This window comes from Ceratotherium simum, chromosome 6 (genome assembly GCF_057802395.1).
Source record: "Ceratotherium simum simum isolate JZ-2026a chromosome 6, ASM5780239v1, whole genome shotgun sequence".
NCBI classification, from domain to species: domain Eukaryota; kingdom Metazoa; phylum Chordata; class Mammalia; order Perissodactyla; family Rhinocerotidae; genus Ceratotherium; species Ceratotherium simum.
Genome location: NC_141905.1, coordinates 22,716,724 through 22,732,055, shown reverse-complemented (window position 1 = coordinate 22,732,055; position 15,332 = coordinate 22,716,724). Strand labels below are relative to the sequence as shown.

Sequence of the window (15,332 nt, the reverse complement as noted above, 5' to 3'; positions counted from 1 at the left end):
GCACCTCAGGGGTATATTAATGCTGCTCCAGAGCTCATCACTTTGTCACTCCAAAAGACCCTGGAATAGAGATTCAACATGTCTTCCAGTGGTGAGTTTCCTTGCTGGGAGACAGCCTACCTGATATACTGGTGTTTTGTAGGGGTTCAAGCTTTCCTATTTTAAAAGTGCAGGTCTATAGGCTGAGGACAGCTCATGTCACTGATGTAAATGTCTGTGGTTGCAGTACCGTGGAACAGGGCAGTAGAACTTTCTGAGAGGCTCAGGTATTTGAAAATGAACTTTTGGTTACATTAAAAAGGATTTCTTGTCAATTATATCTCAATAAAACTGGAACAAAAAAGAGAAATTAGAAGCAACCTAAATAAATATCCAACAATATGGAACTGGTTATTCAAAAAATATTTTAGAGATATATATTGAAGTATTTTTGAAACGGTATATCTGGGATTCACTTCAGAATATTGGGGGGGGGTGGCGAGGAGATGAGTGGAAAGGGTAAGTGGATGAAATAAGATTGGCCATGTATTGGTATATATTCCAGTTGAGCGATAGGATCATCAGGTTCATTACACTCTTCTCTCTTAGTTTCATGCATGTTTAAAAGTTAACAGGGTAGAAAGTTTTAAAAAAAACCTTACCAAACAAAACGAGCTATCCTGGAAAAATTGTTGAAGTGGCCCTGGGATTTTTTTTTTTCCTGGTTCACAAATGATTTGATATTCTGTGAAGTTCAGAAATAATTTAGAACTTTCCAAGCTTGGGGTATGGAAGAGACTTGACACTCCTGTTCTTTGACAAGGTAGACTCACAAAATATTGGTGTTCTGGCTTTGATTTTTTTCCTAGAAGAAGTCTAATTGAGGAGAGGAGGCTCTGTGGTCTGCTCCAGCTTGTCTGTGTCTTGTATCTGTTGGCATTGTGCTCAATGAGTGATATGTGAGTCATTTGTCAGAGGCTCCTGGACCCAGGAGTCCACTGGTCCCATCACCATCTCTGTCTCAGAGGCAAAAATCTGCACCAGAGGGACCCCAAAGCAATGGTGGCTCAATCACAGTGCCTTTAGGATGTTAAGTCCTCCAGGAAACTGCTGTGGGAATGGCTTTCAGTCTTTCACCATTGAGTATTATGTTTGCTGTGGGTTTTTCATGTGGCTTTTATTATGTGGAGGTGCTTTCCTTCTATTCCTAGTTCATTGAGTGTTTTTATCATGAATAGGTGTTGAAAATTGTCAAATGCCTTTTCTGCATCAATTGAGATAATGGTTTTTGTGCTTTCTGGTAATGTGGTATATTACATTGATTTTTTTTTTTGTATGTTAAACCATCCTTGCATTTCAGGTATAAATCCAACTTGGTCATGATGTATAAACCCTGTAATGTGATGTTGAATTTGGTTTGCTAGTATTTTTGTTAAGGATTTTTGCATCGATATTTATCAGGGATACTGTTCTGTAGTTTTCTTTTGTTATGGTATTTTTGTCTAGCTTTGGTATTAGGGTAATGCAGGGTAAAACTCATAAAATGAGTTTGGAAGTGTTCTCCCCTCTTCAATATTTTGGAAGTGCTTGAGAAAGATTGACATTAATTTTTCTTAAAATATTTGGTAGAATTCTCCAGTGAAGCCATCTAGTCCTAGGCTTTTCTTTATTGGGAGGTTTTTGATTACTGATTCAATTTTCTTGTATTGGTCTGTTTGGATTTTCTTTTTCTGCATGATTCAGTCTTGGTAGGTTATGTGTTTCCAGAAATTTTTCCATTTCTTTTAGGTTATCCAATGTGTTGGTTTACAATTGTTACTAAACACAAACACAGGTTTGTTTTGGCCCCACAGCACTGTAGGGCCAATAAGAGAAATGTCAGGGTTGTGGCAAGGAAAGATGTTTACTACTGAAAGGCAGCCAGACAAGGAGATGGGAGTTAGAACTCAGATCCACCTCCTCAAAAGGAAAATGGCAGTTTTTTTTTTTTCTTAGAATATATCCCGCTAAGGGTGTACAGTCAGTACTGTTCAAAAGGTACTGGAATTAATTTTCTGTGTAATTATGAACTGACTACAAAGTTAGGTTCATTTCTTTCTATTGGTATTCAGTTTTTCTCTTATGTATTCATTTTTTTAAATTTTATTGAGGTCAAAATAGTTTATAGCATTGTGAAATTTCAGTTGTGCATTATTTGTCAGTCACCGTATAAATGTGCACCTTCACCCTTTGTGCTCACCCCCTTACCCTCTTTCCCCTAGTAACCACTACACTGTTCTCTCTGTCTGTGTGTTAGTTTATCTTCCACATATGAGTGAAATCATATGGTGTTTATCTTTCTCTGTCTGGCTTATTTCATTTAACATAATACCCTCAAGGTCCATCCATGTGATTGTGAATGGGATGATTTTGCCTTTTTTATGGCTGAATAGTATTCTATTGTGTGTATGTGTATGTGTGTGTGTATATATATATATATATGACATCTTCTTTATCCAATCATCAGTTGAGGGACACTTGGGTTGCTTCTACTTCTTGGCTATTGTGAATGCTGTAATGAACATAAGGGTGCATAAGTTTCTTTGAATTGTTGATTTCAAGTTCTTTGGATAGATACCCAGTAATGGACAGCTGGGTCGTATGGTATTTCTATTTTTAATTTTTTGAGAAATCTCCATACTGTTTTCCATAGTGGCTGCACCGGTTTGCATTCCCATCAGCAGTGTATAAGGGTTCTCTTTTCTCCACAACCTCTCCAACTTTTGATATTTTTTGTCATGGTTATTATAGACATTCTAATGGTGTAAAGTGATATCTTAGCGTAGTTTTGATTTGCATTTCCCTGATGATTAGTGATGTTGAACATCTTTTTATGTGCCTATTGTCCATCTGTATATCTTCTTGGGAAAAACATCTGTTCATATCTCTGCCCATTTTTTGATCAGCTTGGTTTTTTTTGTTGTTGAGTTTTGTGAGTTCTTTATATATTTTGGAAATTAACCCCTTATCAGACATATGATTTGCAAATATTTTCTGCCATTTGGTGGATTGTCTTTTTGTTTTGTTCCTGGTTTCATTTGTCTTGAAAAATCTTGTTAATCTGATGAAGTCCCACTTGTTTATTTTTTCTTTTGTTTTCCTTGTTTGAGTAGACATGATATTCAAAAAGATCTTTCTAAGACCAATGTCAAAGAGTGTACTGCCTACATTTTCTGCTAGGAGTTTTGTGGTTTCAGGTCTTACCTTCAAGTCTTTGATCCATTTTGAGTTAATTTTTGTGTATGGCAAAAGATAATGGTCTACTTTCATTCTTTTGCATGTGGCTGTCCAGTTTTCCCAACACCATTTATTGAAGAGATTTTCCTTTCTCCATTGTATGTTCTTAGCTCCTTTGTCGAAGATTAGCTGTACACAGATGTGTGGTTTTATTTTTGGGCTTTCAATTCTGTTCCATTGATCAGTGTCTGTTTTTGTACCAGTACCGTGCTGTTTTGATTACAATAGCTTTGTAGGATATTTTGAAGTCATGGATTGTGATGCCTCCAGCTTTGTTCTTTTTTCTCAGGATTGCTTTAGCTATTCGGGGTCTTTTGTTGCCCCATATGAATTTTAGGATTCTTTATTCCATTTCTGTGAAGAATGTCATTGGGATTCTGATTGGGATTGCATTGAAAATGTAGGCTGCTTTAGGTAGTATGGACATTTTAACTATGTTTATTCTTCTGATCCATCTACATGGGATATCTTTCCATTTCTTTATGTTATCATCGATTTCTTTCAGTAATGTATTATAGTTTTCATTGTGTAGGTCTTTGACCTCCTTGGTTAAATATATTCCTTAGATATTTTATTCTTTTGTTGCAATTGTAAATGGGATTATATTCTTGAGTTCTCTTTCTGCTAGTTTGTTATTAGCGGATAGAAATGCAACGATTTTTGTAAGTTCATTTTGTACTTTGCAACTTTGCTGTAGTTGTTGATTATTTCTAATAGTTTTCTGATGGATTCTTTATGGTTTTCTATATATCAAATCATGTCATCTGCAAACAGCAAGAGTTTCACATCTTCATTGCCTATTTGGATTCCTTTTATTTCTTTTTCTTGCCTAATTGCTCTGGCCAAAACTTCCAGTGCTGTGTTGAATAAGAGTGGTGAGAGTGGGCATGCTTGTCTTGTTCCTGTTCTCAGAAGGATGGCTTTCAGTTTTTCCCCATTGAGTATGATATTGGCTGTGGGTTTGTCATATATGGCCTTTATTTTGTTGAGGTACTTTCCTTCTATACCCATTTTCTTGAGTGTTTGTATTATAAGTGGATGTTGGATCTTGTCAAATACTTTCTCTGCATCTATTGAGATGATCATGTGGTTTTTATTCCTCGTTTTTTTAATGCGGTGTATTACATTGATTGATTTGCGGATTTTGAATCATCCCTGTGTCAAGGTAGGGGTTTTTATCTGGGGTTTTGATAGGGGAGGGAGATCATGTGCTAAGGTTTTAAGTAGGTGAGGTGGAGCATGTGGTGTTGCTGGTTGATGCCTTCCCAGCAACCTACATTTGGCCTTGAAGACTGAATTTCTTTTCCCTTGACTGTCTTGACTTTTCTGGTTAGTTTTCATCTTCAGGCTGCATTTGGCCTTGTGAGGCTAAATCTGGACATCTGGACCTTGACTTCCTGGGAAAGACGGCTCACTCATATACTAAGGGGGGGTAGAAAGACCTGGTTAGTTTTAAACAACAGTTGATTATGCTGAATATGCACAGCTGCAGTTAGCAAAGCTTATCTCAAAGTTTTTTGCTCTTGGGAAGATTTTTTAACCTCTTCATTCTTGGTTTCACAATTCTTCATAGTATTCTCTTGTATTCATTTTTATTTCCGTGGTATTACTTGCAATGCTCCCACTTCTGATTTTTATTTGAATCTTCTTAGTTAATCTAGCCAAGGATTTATCAATTTTGTTGATCCTTTCAAAAATCCAGCTATTAGTTTTGTTGATATTTTCCGTTTTTTTCTATTCTCTACTTTGTTTATCTCTACTCTAATCTTTATTATATCCTTCCATATTATATGTTTGGGTTTAGTTTGTTCTTTTTCTAGTCCCTTGGGGTCTAAAGTTAGGCCATTGATTTGAGATCTTTTTTAATGTACTCATTAACAGCTATAAAATTCTCTCTCTCTTTTTTTTTAAAGATTTTATTTATTTATTTTTCCCCCAAAGCCCCAGTAGATAGTTGTCTGTCATAGCTGCACATCCTTCTAGTTGCTGTATGTGGGACGCGGCCTCAGCATGGCCGGAGAAGCGGTACGTCAGTGCGTGCCCGGGATCCGAACCCGGGCCACCAGTAGCGGAGCGTGCTCACTTAACCACTAAGCCACAGGGCCGGCCCTATAAAATTCTCTCTTAGCACTGCTTTCACTGCATCCTGTAAGTTTTGGTGTTATGTTTTTTATTTTCATTTTTCTCAAGGTATTTTCTAATTTCCCTTTTGACTTGTTTGACTCATTGGTTGTTCGAGAGTGTGTTGATTGATTTCCACAGATTTATGGATGGATTTTCTAGTTTTCTTTCTGCTATTGATTTCTAATTTCATTCCACTGTGATTGGAAATATACTTTGTATGATTTCAATATTCTTGAATTTGTTAAGACTTGTATAGTGGCCTAACATGTTGTCTATTCTAGAGAATGTTTCATGTGCACTTGAGAAAAATGTATATTCTGCAGTTAGGTGGAGTGTTATGTATATGTCTGGTATGTCCAATTAGTCTACAGTATTGTTCAAGTCCTGTTTCCTTGTTGATCTTCTGTTTGGTTGCTTTATCCATCATTGAAAGTGGGGCATTGAAATCTCCTACTATTATGTTGTTGCCTATTTCTCCCTTCAATTTTGTCAATGTTGGCTTTATATATTTGAGAGCTCTGAGATTTGGTACATCAATATTTAAAATGATTATATCTCATTGGTAAATTAACCCTTTTATACTTATATAATGTCTATCTTAGTCTCTTATAACAGTTTTTGACTTAAAGTATGTTTTCTCTGATATTAGCATAGCCACCTATGCTCTCTTTTGGTTACTATTTGCACGGAATGTCTTTTTCCATCTTTTCACTTTTCAGCCTATGTGTATCCTTAGGTCTGAAATGAGTCTCTTGTAGACAGCATATAGTTAAACCCTGTTTTTTTTGTTTTGTTCTTATTTTTACCATTCGTGTAACCTCACTACAAACACTTCCTACTATTTTCAAATGCCCTTTGATTGCTGTGTTGAAGGGTATATGCATTTTCAATTTGATTGTGTATAACAAAATTACTTCCAAGGTGGGTCTAACAATTTAACTGTATACCAACCCTGTTCCTGATTTCCCATTTTCTTTAATCTTTATCATTCTTCCCCAACTTTACCCCCATATATTTTTTTATTTTATTTTATTTTTTGGTGAGGAAGATCAGCCCTGAGCTAACATCTGCCAATCCTCCTCTTTTTTTTCTTGAGGAAGACTGGCCCTGGGCTAACATCCGTGCTCATCTTCCTCCACTTTATATGGGACACTGCCACAGCATGGCTTGACAAGTGGTGTGTCGGTGCATGCCCAGGATCCGAACCGGCCCACCCCCATACGTTTAAATTGTTGGTTATCAGATGAGTGTGAGCTGGTTTATTTGTATTTCTTCAATTACTGATTAGGCTGAGCATTTTTTCATCAGTCTCTTCCTTTATAGTGTGTGACTTTTCATTAAACTAGAGAAATCCTTCCCTACCCTTGTTGCTAGTGCTATTGAGTTGATTCCCTACCCTAGAGGTCATAAATCTTATTTTCTCATCATAATTTTAAAGATAGGCCTTTAACCCATTAGTAATCTCATTATTATAAATAGGTATGAGGTAGGGCTCCACTTTTTAAAAATCTTTTATGAATGGTTAGCCAGTGAACACTTTCCTTTTTCTAGATACTACAAGTATCCCTCAATGCTTTCCTCTTTCTATTTATATATTTTTCAGGATCTCCAATTGAAGAAGATGGTCATAAGGAAGTAAAAGGAACAAAATGGAGAGGAGGAAAGGGAAAACAAAGACATAAATTTTCTAAGGATGAATTGTACACTCTCAATCGGACATTTGAAGAGACTCCTTACCCTGACTTTACCACTCGAAAAGAACTGGCCAGACAACTACATTGTCAAGTATATGTAATTGATGTAAGTGAAATATTCAAAGCTGTGCATTCATGTGTCTTTTTGTAGATAATATAGAAAATGTAAAGAGTTCTGAAAAAGTTCAATAGCATTTCATCACACAGAACGATGTGTTGACATCTGGTCATTGTTCTTATTCATCTCAGTGTGGGCATGTATATGTCAGGTATGTGTTTTATGGAAAATAGACTATTGTGGGGCAAGTCTGGAAGCAAAGACCAGTTAAGATTTGGTTGTAATTATCTTGGATAAGGACAATGATGATTTGGACCAGGGTGCTGACTGTAGAAGTATAGAGAACTATTATTTCGAAGGTGGAGCCTAATAGTTTGCTGAGAGACCTTTGCATTCTCTCACTGTATATCCAATAAAGAGGGCTCCAAAATTTTGGCTTAAGCAAGTGGAAGATTGGAGTTGCCTTGAAGATAGAAAGGCCTGGAATGGAGTGGTTTTATGCCAGAGGCATTAGGGGTTTCACTTTGGACATATTAAGTTTGGTATGCCAGTTAAACCTCCAAGAGGAAATAGTAAGTAAACAGTTGGATACACAAGTCTGAAGTACAAGAGAAAGGACTTGGATCAATAGTGTCCCACCACCTGGCACAGTACATCACAGCTTTAGCAGGTGTTTCATAGCCATTTGTTGTGTGAACCAAATTTTGTTTGGAGAATCTCTGATATGATTGTTTTTAGAAATGATTGGTAATAGCTCCGTGAAATTTTATTAGAGTTGTACTCTTTTTTCCATACACACAATCAAGAATATTTCCATATTTCTCTTTGTTCTGAAATTGTTCATAGATCATGGAATTTATTGATTGCTTGACAATAGGAGGAAATTATCTCAGTGGAAATAAGAAAGGGAATGCAAGAGTAGCTTTGGAGGATAAAAGAGGGGGCAAATACTATGTAAGTAATGATGTTATCATATTATAAGAGCTTCATGAGCTGGAAACATTTCAAGAAAAATACAAGTTAATGATTTCATATAAGTAAGTAGAAACTCTGAAAAAGGCAATGACCAGGAAAGAATTCAGAGTAGTCAAATACTTAAACATTTTTAGGGGCCGGCCCCGTGGCTTAGCAGTTAAGTGCGTGCACTCCGCTACTGGTGGCCCGGGTTTGGATCCCGGGCGCGCACCGACGCACCGCTTCTCCAGCCCTGCTGAGGCCGCGTCCCACATACAGCAACTAGAAGGATGTGCAACTATGACATACAACTATCTACTGGGGCTTTGGGGGAAAAAAGGATGAGGATTGGCAATAGATGTTAGCTCAGAGCTGGTCTTCCTCAGCAAAAAGAGGAGGATTGGCATGGAGGTTAGCTCACGGCTGATCTTCCTCACACACACAAAAAAAATTTATACTGTATTTTCTTTACGTTTCTGGATTTATGACCACTGGGTTTCTCAAGGTCAAACTGTTTTTTAATCATTTATTTTTATCCTCCAATCTTGTCACAGGGATAGATTTATAACAGGAAGTTCACAGATCTGACCATTCAAATGACCTTGAATTGAACCGAGCTGCATGTGCTTAGAGAAAGTGCCCATGATGTGATCAGGAAGCAAGTACAGTTGGGGGAAGGATCAGAGCAGGCTGTTAGACTAGAGGAAGTGAGCACTTGTTTTTCGGTTGGGTCCTCATGAGCTCCACCTTCTAATTGACCCTATAATCTCTGACAAATTGACTCTTGCAACTCAGCTTTCTGTAAAATTATCTATGTTGTAGAGTCATGAGGAGAAAACGAGAAAGTGTGCTTGGAGGTGTCAGGTTCATTGTGTACAGTCAGTTTTGTTTTAAAGAATCATCATGAGGGGACCAGAGATCCTTCTAGCTTCAGTGATACTAATGGCCTAAAGCAATTCTGAACTTGGAGACAGAGGGCGGTTTCAGGAGTGAGCAGATGGCAGAAGGTCCCCAGGCACTGTTGCGTAGGCTGCATGACTCTAACTGCCTATAGCAACCATAGCTTATTAGGATTGATTCTCTAAAAAAGCATTTTATCATTTCCAGCTCACCTACAGTCCTGGGGATTATGGGTTGGCTTGTATAATTATCCTCATTTTACAAAGGATAAACAATGGAGACTAGAGGTGTTAAAATGAAATGCTTAGAGTCACTTATGAAATATACAGTCAAGTTATGACTCAAACTCTTGCCTCAAACTCAAAAGGTTTATGTACAGCCTTTGAAAACAATGAATTTGAGAACATGAGTTAGAATACATCAAGCCATGAATTCATTCTGATGCAGCAGCTTGAGTAGACTGAAGTTGTGGGAGAAATTCAGTGTGTTTAGGGAACAGCTGGGAGTCAGTTCTGTCTGAACAGAGGATTGCAAACACACTGGGGGGAGATTTTGAAGGGCCAAGGTTTGCGTGTACAGAAGGGCCACTGCAGACTGTGGAGGTGGTTGGAATTTTGGAATTGTGTACAGCATGGCTTCCATAATCACATGTGCAGCCCCAGGAAAGACTGCCTTTACTTTTTATGTCTTACTCAAGGTCAGGAGGAAAGTCAGTGATACCGCTGAGACTAGGCTTAACTACAAAATTCTCTCCTACATTACAGAAGTGCACTGTGGAATATAACCAGATAAGTCAATTTGATAAAACACTACTCTCTTTTCTCTTTAGAACTGGTTCCAGAACAAAAGAGCCCGACTGCCTCCCAGAGAAAGACACAGAATGTTTACTGTTTGGAAACGACATGAGTTCCCTGTCCAAGGTCATTCATTTTTAAGCCTTCAGGATACTCAGGCAGAATCTCCCAGCTACACCACAGAGCAGAATTTCTCTTCTACCGAGGAGGCTCTACTGGGTAGAGCTGGCTATTCTTCTCTAGAGACACAGGAAGTTCCCAGTCAACAGGATGGCTCAGGTGACACTGTGATCCCAGGCATTAGAAAGGAACCAAGCTGTGCTTTGGAGTACCAAGGTGACACGGGAAGTAAACTTTGTCCTGCCTATCCATTTTCCAGCTACAAATCAGCACTCTTTCTTCAGCCTCCTCCATCTTCTGTGCAGTATTTTGAGAGAGATGAGCCTGGGAGAGAAGAAAGCCAGCACGCAAGGCCCTTCATTCTGCACCATGTTTCTAGTGTGCAGGGAGAGAGGCAGCAGCAGCAGGAGAAGGCCCATTGTCATTACTCACTATTTCAAGGCCTGCAGCAGAATGGTTGCCGATGTCATGTACAGCAGCCTCAACAGCCTCAGGATTATCAAGAGAATCTGCTGTTCCAGGATCAGTATCTAATGCACCTGAATTGTGGGGATTTAGGGCAGCAGGTGTCCTCCCTTTGGTCACAAGAGCAGAGTGGGTGTTCTCAAACTAATGGACAGCCCCTATGTTCTCAGCTGCAGCACGCACCTCTGCACCTCAAGTCTCTGCCAATGCCTCTTGGGCAAGGTATGCATCAAGGAGCTGCAGAGCAACCCAATTCTGAAACGCAGCATCTTTGGGATGAGAGGTCTGCAAAGGTCCACTGCTGGGATCAAGAATATGGCTCCAGGAAATAACAGCCATAGGTCATTCCATGGTCATCCACACAGCAGCCCAAGGCAAAGGCCTCTCCAGAGCCTGAACAGAAATGCTGTCTTGAGGAAAGCTCCACGAGCTGTTGATCCCTTCTGGTCAGGCAGCAGTGTCCACCAGTGTCACACTCCCTGACCATGCAGTTTATAGTGCTCTGGAGAAAGCTGGGCTAGAGGACGGAGCACAAAACCAACAAACACAAATGCAGCAAGACAACCATCGTACAACAGCAGTTGCCAAATCCAAAGCAATTTGTGCTTCAGAAGAGAGAGGCTTTTGCACAGCACCTGCCCCAGATATTGTCTCTCCCTCAGAGGGGAGATAGCCAACAGGAAGTACAAGAATATGAAAGACCCCACTGCAGCAGCCTTTGGATGAGAGGCCTACAAGGCTGCTGCTGTAAAGCTCCTACTCCATGGAGCCAGGGCAGCAGCCATATGTCCTCCCACAGCAGCCTCACTGAAGCCCTACCATGAAGGACATGGAAAAGGCAGCCCCTCCATTGAGGCCACCCGAGGTTTCCCCATTTAAGGCAGGAACTGCAGTGGAGCTGCAGGCCCAGCTGTTGCCCTAAATAAAGAGCCCCAGGAGGATCCTGTGCTGGGTCAGGTGTGCAGCCCCACCATCCCCCTCAGCTGAGAGCTGCTGCCTGGAAATCCAGAGCGTTGGGACCAAGTCACCTGCGGATGTGGATAAACCAGATGTCACAAGATCTGAGAGCACCCAGTTGAGCATCTGAAAGCTACTTTGTTTCATACGTACACAATTACCTCATCTGCCAATAATGGCATCTGTATTTCTACACGATCCTTATTCTCTTATTGTTCTTTTACTGCATTGGCTGAAAATTGTAGTAATATACTGAGTCAGCAGAGAAGGGACATCATTGTCGGTATTTCCCAGTTTCACATTTACTATGTGGTATTTACTACATTACATATTATCAATTTCTGCCAGAGTCCACTTATTTATTTGTTCAGTGTCTTTATTTCTTCCCTCTGTATGGATTTTGAAGTTTTTAAATGCTTTTTTCATTGATTGCAATTATGTCAATTTTTTCTCTTGTAACCTGTTTCTCTGGTGATTTAAACAGATTTTTCTTATATTAAAGAATGTTGTGTTCCTGGAATAACCCAACTACGTCATGATGTATCCTTTTTATGCATTTCTGGGTTGCAGTTGCCAATATTTTGATTAAAATCATGGCATCTCTGTTCACGAATGAGATGGCCTCTAATCATTTTCTTTACTGGCACTATCTTTAGGGGTTTGGATCATGTTAAACCAGCCTTGGAATGAATTAGGTTTGCTACCTCTCTCACTATTCTCTAAAATCTTGCATAAAAACTTATTCCTTCATTAAAAGAATTTTCTAGTCAATCCGTCTGAGCCTGATGTTTCCTTTATGGGAAGATTTTTGACTACTAATTCCGTATTTTAAATGATTATAGGAGAACTGTTTCTCCTTGAGTGGTTTTTGACAAGTTGAATTTTTCCAAGAATATGTCCATTTCATCCAAATTCTTAAATTTACTGCCATAAAGCCATTGCAAATAGCCTCTTAACTGACATGCCTAGAGCATATGTAGCAATGTGTATTGCATTTTACAATTTATATTTGTACTTTCTGTTTTTTCCTTCTTTCTTTGTTAGAGGTTGGAAAGACCAGGCCGGGCCAGCCCAGAGAAGCCTCCGCACCCAGACCTGCTCAGTGGACTACGCCTTGTCCGCGTAGGGCTCTGTCAAATGCATCTGCACGGTCCCGGGAAGCTCCGGCTGCTGCGCGAGTCGTCCTCGCGGCTATTGGACTCCCTCCCGCGAATGACCGAGAGCTGATGGAGGTGTGGGGTCAGAGTGCAGTCTGGGGCTTCTGGGGCTTTCTTCCGCAAGAACACCTACACCCAACAAGCGGGTCCCGTCGCTCTCTGCCCTCCGGTGCTGGAGAACTGGGGACCGCAAGTGTCAGAGACGAGGTCGCGGTTCTTGCACGTCAGGTCGGGTCCGTTCCCATCAGTTGTCAGGCCTCCAGGGGAACGCCTGGTAAAGCAGAGAGGCAGCCTCAGGTGCAGAAAGCCTCCACTTTGCCTCTGGAACAGGAGTTAGGGCCTGGAAGGGGGAGTTGGGATTTACTCATTAGCGCTCTAGCTCGGATCTTGGGCTCTGAAAAGGAAGGTCCGAGCGTTGTTTCTGGCTGGAGAGTTGGGACTCATTCCCCGGCCTGGGCAGTTGGTCCTTTGTGCAAGCCAGGAGTCAGGAATTTGTGGCTGGCCCTAAGCAAAGGACTTTTTACCCCTGCAGAGTCCCCCAGGGAGTCAGGTGCAGTCCTGTTGCTCCCCAGCCAGCTACAGCAGGGAACCAAGGTCAGAGAGGAACAGAAGGGTGGCAGGCAACTGGCCAGCTGTAGAGGGGAGCCTGCTGTGGGGAGTCATAGTCCCAGTCACCAAGGGGCCTCTCCTTAAAGGCCTCTACACGTTCCAGGCAGGCAGGAGCCAGCCTGCCCCTGTGACACCTCTCCTGGCCAGGGCATGGGTGGAGGCCAGATGGCTGGTAGCTATATGCAGAGTTTTCAGGTAAATAAAGTATTAAACCTCTTAAAGTGTGTTACTACTTGGCTCAGATAAGATGTGGCCAAAACGAATTCCTATAGGAAATACCACAGGTATTTCTATCTACTTACAAGTGCTCCATCTGGATCCTATATCTTCATTCACTTCCTGTCCTTGGAAGCCATCACAACAGTGGGTGAAATGGCAGAAACTACACTGAATGGCAGTTACTATTGTAGTAAGAGATGGGAGATAGTTACATAATGAACAGAATATTCTGTTCATTTCCTCAAGAATAGGAGAAACCAACACAGTTTTTGAGGTACACCCCAAGAAAAAGTCCCATGAAGAATATCTGCCTATTGGCATGTCCATTCTACAATTTTTAAAAGTCAAACTGAGTTTTGTAATTGCCTAGACAGAGACAGATAAATGGAAAGAAAGAATAGGGGAGCAAACATTTGCACAAAGGTTTTATTCATTTCTTTGTACATTACACTCTATAATATTCAAATTTTAGTTGCAAAATAAGCAAATATTTCTTTCTCATTGAAAAGATTTAGCAAAAAGCATTGTAGAATTCTTGAATGGTGGATAAAGTTGTCTCCTGGAACCATATCCTAGCCTCCCTGGGGCCTTGTCTCTCTCTCACTGAAAATGTTCTCAGCTGAAAAATGACACACCTGCTTTCAATAGGAAAGATCTGGACAAAAAATCTGGGGAGAATGCATGAGCTCTGCACAAATTAAAAAGCCTCTCCATACGTTGAATAATATGGCCCAGCCAAGATAATCAAGAAACAAGAGAACCTGAGCATAGTTGAGAGCAACATGTTTATATACATATAAAGTAGAGAGCACAGAACCAAAGTCATATTTGGAAAGGTATTATGATAGATGCAAAATTACCTAGTAGAATCTGTACTTTCACTTCCTCTGGATCTGATTATTTCAAAATTCTTTGTGAAGGCATTAAATATTTAATGAAATGATTAAATAGAAAGATATTTAAGAAACAGGTGGGCCACCCTAGGTCTTGATAAATACTGTGTCTCTGGGATTTGCTAAATTGGCCAGCAGTCTCTGTGGAATCTAGGTGACTCTCCCAATATGGATTTGATCAGCATTTCAAATGATAGGTTCCCATCAGCCTCTTCACTGTTTTCCTTTATAATAACAAAGGCCTAATTTATTTTCCAGAGTTTATGAAAGTTTAAATCATCACCATGATTGGAGGGATATTTTTTTGGAGGGGACCCAGCGATAGACTGGATCCAAGGATGGTGTTGTTTGAAATTTGTTACTGGAATTTCAAACTTAAGATGGCAGCCAGGGGTCCCATACATGAGTCTTTTACCTAAAGTGTTGAAGTTAACATTTCAGTTGGACAAAAAATTGGAATTCCTAACATTATATATTTAATTTCATTAAAATGTTATTTATTCCACCATGCCAACTTCTGTGATTTTATTTAAACTTTTAACTTTTTCATGATATTGTTTCATTTAGTTTCATGAATTTTCCTAGGTTCTATTCCTTCCTATTTTCTTTGCATGTAATATCATGGATTTTCTGTAAACTTTTGCTTTGTATACTTAGATCATTGATTATCATCCTTTCTAAAATATATATTTAGACCTGTTTGTGTCCGTATGAGCATGGCTTAATCTGTATTCCAGAAGTAAAAATATATAGTCATCATTGGATCTACAGACTTTCAACCCAGAATTAAAAAAAATTATGTGCTCCCACCACAATCCTTCATACACTTTATCCTCCTTTTTTTTTTTCATCAGGCTCACTGCAAAGAGAGCCCAGTGAAGGAGGATTGTTTTGAACCAGAGTGAAAAGGATACCCTCCAATCATGGTTTGAACAGACCCCCTATCCTGGAATAGCCACCAGGGAACAACTGACCAAAGAAATTGGCGTTCTAGAAACTAGAATACAGGTCGGCATTAATTTCTATTTCATTCTCTCTCAAAGTAACAAGAAAAGCTAGGCTAAACATTTTTGAGCAATTCTCTTATATCAGGTATTTTGCCAAGAAATTTTTTCGTGTTGTATAATGGAAAA

General features: G+C 39.7%; 1 protein-coding gene across 1 annotated transcript; it reads left to right on the top strand.

Moving 5' to 3' along the window:
* Window positions 1-485: 485 nt before the first annotated feature.
* Window positions 486-10,696, top strand: LOC101390980 (cytoplasmic polyadenylated homeobox-like protein 2). The gene is made up of 3 exons (XM_014784788.2): window positions 486-498; window positions 6,983-7,179; window positions 9,815-10,696. The coding sequence occupies exons 1-3, from the start codon at window positions 486-488 to the stop codon at window positions 10,694-10,696; spliced, it is 1,092 nt and encodes a 363-aa protein (XP_014640274.2).
* The last annotated feature ends 4,636 nt before the right edge of the window (window positions 10,697-15,332 follow it).